Below are 8,643 nucleotides of genomic sequence, written 5' to 3'. Positions count from 1 at the left end.
TTACCATTACCGTTATCATGACAATTATCGTCACCCTTACCATTACCGTCACTGTTATCGTTATGGTCACTGTTATTGTTACCGTTATCATTATCATCACCATTACCTTTACCGTGACCATTACCGTTTCCATTACCATTACTGTTTTCGTCAAAGTTACCGTCATCGTTACCATTATCGTTATTGTCACCATTATCGTCATCATTACCGTTACAGTTACCGTCACCGTTAATGTTAGCGTTACCATTACCGTCATCGTCACTATCACCATGATAGTCACTAATATCGTTAGCACCACCGTTACCGTTACTATCACCGTTAGCATCACTATTATAGTCAACATCACCGTTACTGTCATCATTACCCTTACCACCACTGTTACCGTCACCGTTATCGTTATCATTACTGTTACCATTATCGTTACCATCCGCGATACCGTTATCGTGACCGTTACCATCACCGTCACCATTACCGTTACTCTCATCATTAGTATGACTACTACCGATACAATGATTGTTACTGTCGCTATCACCGTTACCATCATCATCATCATAATCATCACCGTTACCATCATAGTCACCATTATCGTCAATGTTACCGTTACTGTGGCTGTGACCGTTACCATTACCTTCACCATCACATTTACACTCATCATGACAATTATCATCACCCTTACTGTTACCATCATTGTTATTGTTACTGTCACCATTATCGTCATTGTTATCGTTAACATCACCAATACCATCACTGTTATCGTTACCATTACTATTACATTCACCGTCACATTTACAGTCATCATGACAATTATCGTCACCCTTACCATTATCATCACTATTACTGTTACTGTCACCATTATCGTTACTGTTATCGTTAACATCACCGGTACCATCACTGTTGTCGTTATCGTGACTGTTATTATTACCGTTATCGTTACTGTTACCATAATCGTGACCGTTATCGTTACCGTGACTGTTACTGTCACCATCACCGTTACCATCACCATCACCATTACCATCACCGTTAATGTTACCATTACCATTACCGTTATCGTCACCATCATAGTCACCAATATTGTTACCGCCACCGTTACAGTTACTATCACTGTTACCGTCAGTATTACCGTCAACGTCACCATTACTGTTATCGTTACCCTTACCATCACTATTACAGTTACCGTCACCGTAACCATTATCGTCACCATTACCATGACAGTAACCGTTTTCGTCACCGTTATCGTCATCGTTACCGTCATCGTTACTATTACCATTGCCGTCAATGTGACCATTACTGTCACCGTTATCGTCACCGTCAATGTGATTATCACCGTCACCGTTACCATGACTGTTACCGTAACTGTCATCATTACTGTCATCGTGAACATGATCGTGATAGTTATCGCCACCATCACTATCACCGTTACCATCATCATTTCCATCACCATTACTGTGTCTATTACATTTAACATTCTTGTTACTATTACCGTCACCGTTACCATAATCGTTACTGTTACTTTCACCATAACCATTACCGTCATCATCAATATGATCATTATTGTGACCATTATCGTCATAGTACCGTCATCATCGTTGATACCATTACCGTTACCCTTACTCTCATCATTACTATGACTGTTATCGATACATTGACCATTACTGTCACCAATATCGTGACTGTCACCATTAATGTCACTATTACCATTACCGTTATAGTCATCGTCACCGCCACCATTATTGTTACCGTTACCATTACCGTCATTGTCACCATCGCAATAACCGTCATTGTTACCATTACTGTTATCTTCACCGTTACCATAACCGTCACCGTTACCGTTACTTCAAGCATGTGTAGACCCTCAATTTTGTCCCTTTAGCACATGTCTTTAAATTCACTTCCAGTGCTCCACGGTAGTTCCAGGGTGGCCCATTACTACTCGTACAACTTACCTTTTTCTGAGTCACCTTGGAGACTTTGGTTGAGGGATTATCTGACCCTTTATTGCGACCCTTGGCAGCCCTATTTTAGACTTAGACTTTTCGTTCATTTTTAGGATAGCTTTTAGATACACTCAGCCCATTTAGGCACCCTAGGCCCATTTAGGTACACTTGGCCCATTAGGCATCACTTTAGGTCCATTTACACACTTTAGGCCCACTTAGTTACCCTAGGCCCACTTAGATTCACCTTGACCCGCTTAGACCCACCTATACCTTTTAACTTCTACACATTCACCTTAAGTCACTTGCATCACTTAGGTACCTTTTTAGAATAGGTTCATTTAGACACTTCATTAGACTTAACCTTTTGTATAACCTTTTCATTATTATTATGTGTGTGTGATAATTATATTTATGTTGTTTTGTCTATTTATATTTATTTTGACCTTTTTATTTGCCTATTTTATTTATCTATTTGTTAACTTTATTTACTTAACGAAAAATTGTTTGAATTGTTAGATTTAAAATACGCATACAACCCCCTTATCAAAAGACAGAATTGTACAATCTAATATTTGATTTTCTTTTTCATTTTCTTTGAATCATATTTCATTTTATTACGAATTTTGGAGACTTTCATGAATTTCTCATTTTTTCTCGAATTTTACTTGGATCTTATTCTTGTTTTGCATGAGGGGCACTGTTTTGGGGACGTACAAGATGATCACGGGAGGAATGATTCCCAGGCATTGACTTTTTGGAGAGCAATCACCACTGGCTGGTGCCTTTTTGCTCCACTTTCTCCGCGTCAAAAAGCTGGGACCCACGCCAAGCATAAAGTATGAGCTGCCGTGAGGAACCACAACACCGACAAGATAACTCATGGGCGCTTTCTTGAACTCTGCATTGAAAAGACGAGTTCACCATTGCCGAAATGGTCCACCACTGTTGAGGCTCACCGTTTGGTATATATACATCCATCACCGCCACCAGATTCATGATCATCAAGGAGCAATATTCATCATAGCCATGGCGACCCACCGACAATGAGAAAGAATCATCAAGCACCTATTCCTTGGAAGCTTCAAGATCTTCATACCCAGGGATGGAATCACCACTTTCCCTCGGACACCCATTTTTATGAGAAAATAATAGATCAAAACCGACTGGGAATTCTCGAGAATGCTTGGAGTTGGTATGGATGTTAGGTCTTCATCACCTCCCTGCACGACCGACTGGATCCTTTCGCTTCACTCTTCTCCGTATCTGTTACAGATGGTATCAAGACATCAAAACAAGGAAACCCTCTTCTCTCAACAATGGATGATATCACGACCACCTCTGCAAAATCAAAATTGGTGAAACCGTCACCATCGAGGTGGAGACCGACAAAGGCAATATGTATAACGGTGGGAATAGTGCTACTAGCAGTCGTCGTGGTGACGATGATAATAGGTTTCACAGTTTTTGAGGTTAAAGATCCCGTCATCGCCGTCGGCTCTATCTCGTCCAAGGATCCCGTCATCGTCGTCGGCTTTGTCTCGCTCAAAGGATATCCTCTTTAATTGATCCACTCTTAACAGTGTCGTTTTTTTTATTATTAAAACTGTGTCGCTTTCAAACATATGAGGCGGTGTGGTTTTGGGTCTGGTCATGGTGAAACCCGATGGTAAGAGAAGATTGGAACACATGGAGAGAAATAGAGAAGCAAGGAGAACAGTGATGACGACGATGAATGGATTGTCGAGACGGAGACGGAGGTTTTAGCCTTGAGACTCTGAACCCCACCACAGATGCAAAGCGACCCGGGCACAATACTGGTTTGGCGGCTTCGAGTAAAAAAAAAAACAAGATGGGTCTAATCATATGAAGAACGGGTTGGATCTGGAGCTCAGTATTGGGATCACAAGTAGAACAATTGGTGTTGGTTTGGAAAATCTAGGTAATACCTGTTTTCTTAATTCAGTATTGCAACGTCTGACTTATACAGAGCCTTTAGAACCATGTTTGCAAAGCGGAAAACATCAAAATGATAGAAGAAAATATGAAGTCTACTCATTATGTGGAGGGTTTCAATCCATGCCAGTTGGAGCACCCATTCCGGTGACTATCACAACATGCGGCTGCATCCTTGAGAATCTCAAGTTAGCCACCATGCAATTCACTTTCCATATGTCCAAATGCATTAAAAAAAGAAACAAAATATTCCATACAAAGCGGGGTTGTCGGCAAGGAGATGGAGAAATCGTGATTCTCGGAACAAAATGCTTTATGGGTATGTATTGGAGAATTTATGGAAAACGGAATTTTTAATGAGGAAATATCCAAGTTGCATGAGATTTTTTTCTTCTTTTTGGGGGACAAAATCATGATTCCATATTGGCAGTCATGCTTTCCGTATTGAAGAGACCATCACATGCGTATTTTAAAAGGTAAGGTTGCCATACAAATAAGAAAAAAAAAAAGGAAGCAGGAGGACCTAGTCTTTGGGAGCAGAGATCCACGTAAGAAAGAATTTTTTGAGAGAACACGGAGACATTATTTCGAGGGAACAAAGAGAGGTCGGGCAAGGAAGAGAGGAGCAGCCGCACCACCATAGAGGAATCCTAGAGAAGGTAAGTTAGAATTTCTAAGGATTTTAGTTTTAATTTTTTTATTGGATTGAAAGTTAGAGTTTTTATGTATTAATTTTGATTTTTTAATCGGATGAAAAGGTTAGAACGTAGTTAGTTTAATTTTGATTCATTGTCTTGATTCCAAGTTTTGATTTTTCTAGGTTGTTATGTTTTTAGGATTATAGTTTATTATTCCTATTGAACCATTTGATTAAATCCATGTTTTAATTTTTTAACTTTAGTTTTGATTGATCTTATCTGGCTTATGTTTTTAGAATTATAGTTTATTATTCCTATTGAACCACTTGATTAAATCCATGTTTTAATTTTTTAACTTTAGTTTTGATTGATCTTATCTAGCTTATGTGTTTTTTAGAATTTTAGTTTATTATTCCTATTGAACCCATGTGATTAATTCCATGTTTAAAATTGTTAACTTTGGTTTTTGATTGACCCTATTTAGTTTATGTGTTTTAGATTTTTAGTTGATGAGTCTATTACTTTCTCATGTCATTATATCCACGTTCTGAGCTTGTTCGTTTTAATTCTCGATTGATCCAATTTTATTTTGTGTGTTTTTTAGAGTTTTAGATATTTAATTTAAAAGTTATTTTTCTCATGTTGTAAGTTTGTTAATTTTAATTCTTGATTGACCTAATTTTAGTACGTGTGTTTTTTAGAGTTTTAGTTGGTTAGTTTAATCGATGCTCATGTTTTAAAAAAGTTTGTTAATTTTGATTTTTGACTAATCTTGTCCTAGTTTATAGTTTTTCAAAATTTTAGTTAATTAGTTTTATCCCATGTTATTATACTCATGTATTAAAAATAGTTAAATTTAGCTTTTCTATTTAGTTGATGTGTCTTTTTTTTAAATTTTGGTTATCATTTTGCTTAATCCCTTGTTACTTAGTTTTGTTTTTGTTTTGGAAGTTATTAATGTCTAGTTGTTGATTAGTCAATATGTTTTAGACTTCTATGTGCTTATGTTACTATATTCACATTATTATAATTACATGTTTATGTGTTTGGTTGATTTTAAATTAGTTCTTGATTGTTTATCTCAATTTATGTGTCTGATTGATCCTTATAAATTCCCGATTAATATTCCGTTAGTTTTATTTGATCTAAAAATCTTTTGGTTTGTTGCTTTGGTGAATATTTATTAAGTTTGACTTTTAGAGGCCATTGGAAAATCATGAAGATTGACCTCTACCATCACCATTATCAATATTGTTAATTACTAAAAAAGTTTACTTTGAGGTTTCATTTTTGCTTTGTTTGGTATTTTATTTCTTATATTTTATTTTTTCCAAATTAATTCCTTTTATTTTAAAATAAAATACTTTTTCTCAAAAAATCATTTTAAAAATCTATTTCAAAAACTCATTTAGAGTCCTCAGGATCAAAATCTCCTTTTTTTATTATTATTTAAAAATAACATGCAACCATATTTTGTTCGGTTTGCATCCTTCTCGGTTTTTAACAAAAAGTTTGGTTTTGAACAAAAACATGAATCAAAGCTTGTGGTCCCAAATAATGGGATGATTCTGGGCTAAATTCGTGTATATCAATTGGGGAATTGGTGAAACCCCTACATAAGAAAATCTTTTCAAAAATTATCTTTGTTGCCATTTTTGTCACTTGTTGAAATTATGTCTATCTTTTTTAGGAATTGTATATAAGATGTGTGATAATTAATGTTTTCATATACTTTGATAATTTTTGTTATGCTAATTAGATAACAAGCATGCTAGGGTTTCTTTATTTTATTATTATCTAATCCCTCATGTCTTATGGGAGCGCATTGTAAGTTATTTATGCTATCCAGGTACGCCCCCCTATCACCTACTTTCTAAATTTTGTAAACAATCATGTCACTGTGAAGTATGCATATGATTGATGATCTTTAGGTGTTTAGATGTATGCTTGATTCACTATGATTAAATACATGTTGTGTGTTATACTTCTATACTAACTCTGATGTTTTATGATAGCGCTTGAGAAGCGGTCCGGGTACGCATCCTAACCTTTCTTCTATGGCAATTTGATCTTGTTTAGCATGCAAATCTTTTGAAATCACCTAGCCTACTTAGGTATCCATAATTAACCGATTAATTGTCATATTCCCCTTAACTTAATTAGTAGAGACCTCTTTAGAGGGCTTAGAGGGGTGCTACCTTTTAAAGGTACCTTCCCAATAGGTAATCTGATCCCCGGACCTAGACTCGGGTTTTTCAAAGACACGCTTTTCCAAAAATTGTGGAGTCATTTTTTTTAGGGTTTTATTTCTTGTTTTATTTTCCCTTCAAAAATAAAAATAAAATAAGTGGCGACTCCAACTTTTTTAAAATTAATTTTTCACAATAAAAAGCGAGTCTCGCCGATCGAGTGGGGACGTACGTGAAAAATGCGGGTCCACAGCATGAAAGTTATCTTCACCATTACTATTACCGTGACCATCCCCGTTACCATTATCGTCACCTTTACCATCACCGTTACCATCATCATTACTGTTACCATTACCATCACTATGACCATCACCGTTACCGTTATCGTCACCATCAGAGTCACTATTACCGTTACTATCACTGTTACTGTCACTATGACTATGAACGTCACCGATACCATTACCTTCACCGTTATCGTTACCGTCACCGTTATCATTACCAATACCATTATCGTTATTGTTACCATTACCATTACTGTTACCGTCTTCGATATAGTTATCGTCACCATTACCATTATTGGTACCGTCTTTGATACTATTATCATTACTGTTACCGTGACCGTTACCGTCACCGTCACCATCACCATAACTGTTACCGTAACAGTTACTGTCACCGTCACCGTTACAATTACAATTATTGTTACCGTGACCGTTACGATTATCGTGACCATAACCATAACCATTAAAGTGACCATTACCGTGACAGTTATCATTATCGTCACCATTAATGTAACCGTTAAAGTTACCATCACCGTCACCTCATTGTCACCGTTACCGTTACCATTATTGTCACAATCACCATTAGTGTTATCGTCACCGTAACTGTAATCGTAACCGTTACCGTCATCGTCACCTTTATTGTCACCGTTTCCATCACATTTTTCGTTAGCGTTACTGTCACTGTTATTGTTACCATCATCATTACAGTCACCGTTACCGTTATCATTACAGTTATTGTCATAGTTACTTTACCACTACCGTTATTTTTACCGTCACTGTTACAATTACCATTATTGTTACCATTACCATTACCGTCACTGTGACTGTGACCGTTATCGTGACCATGACCATTACCGTGACTGTTTCCGTCACCGTTATCGTTATCGTTACTGTTACTATTACCATTACCGTTACCGTTACCATTTCCATTACCATCACCATTACCGTTACTATTACTGTCATCGTTACCATGATAGTTACCGTTACCGTCTCCTTTATCGTCACCATTACCGTCATCGTTATCATCATAGTTACCATAATAGTCACCGTTATCATCAACGTTATTGTCACCGTTACCGTTACCGTGACCGTGATCGTTACTGTTACCGTTACCATTACCTTTATCATCACCGTTACCGCCATCACGACAATTATCGTCACTCTTACCATTACCGTCATTTTTACTGTTACGGTTACCATTATCGTCATTGTTATCACCAATATCACCATTATCGTCACTATTGTCATTACCGTCACTGGTATCGTTACCGTTACCATAATTGTGACCGTTATTGTCACCATTACCGTTACCGTGACCATTACCATTACCATTTTAGTCACCATTATCGTTACTGTTATCGTTACCATCACCTTTACAGTTATCGTTACCGTTATCATTACCATCACCTTTACAATTACCGTTACCGTCATCGTTACCGTTACTATCACCGTTATCGTCACTATTACCGTCAACATCACCGTTACCATTACCGTCACCGTTACCCTTACCATCACTATTACCGTTACTATTATCAATACCGTCACCCTTATCATTATCGTTACTACTACTGTCCGTGATACCAATATCTTCACTCGTTATTGTGATCGTTAACGTCACCGCCACCGTAACTGTTACCACAACCGTTAC

The 8,643-nt window shown here is 37.0% G+C and overlaps 2 protein-coding genes across 2 annotated transcripts; both read left to right on the top strand.

Moving 5' to 3' along the window:
* Positions 1 to 509: 509 nt before the first annotated feature.
* On the top strand, positions 510 to 1,628 carry LOC132253786 (uncharacterized). The gene is made up of 2 exons (XM_059736827.1): positions 510 to 882; positions 1,063 to 1,628. Exons 1-2 carry the CDS (start codon positions 510 to 512, stop codon positions 1,626 to 1,628), a joined length of 939 nt encoding a protein of 312 aa, XP_059592810.1.
* Positions 1,629 to 7,965: 6,337 nt separating this feature from the next.
* LOC132253785 (uncharacterized) lies at positions 7,966 to 8,607 on the top strand. Its single transcript, XM_059736825.1, has one exon. It carries the CDS (start codon positions 7,966 to 7,968, stop codon positions 8,605 to 8,607), a length of 642 nt encoding a protein of 213 aa, XP_059592808.1.
* Positions 8,608 to 8,643: the final 36 nt, after the last annotated feature.

This window comes from Vitis vinifera, chromosome 1 (assembly GCF_030704535.1).
Source record: "Vitis vinifera cultivar Pinot Noir 40024 chromosome 1, ASM3070453v1".
NCBI lineage: Eukaryota > Viridiplantae > Streptophyta > Magnoliopsida > Vitales > Vitaceae > Vitis > Vitis vinifera.
Note: the sequence above shows the minus strand (reverse complement) of the source record. Positions and strands in the feature narration are given on the sequence as shown.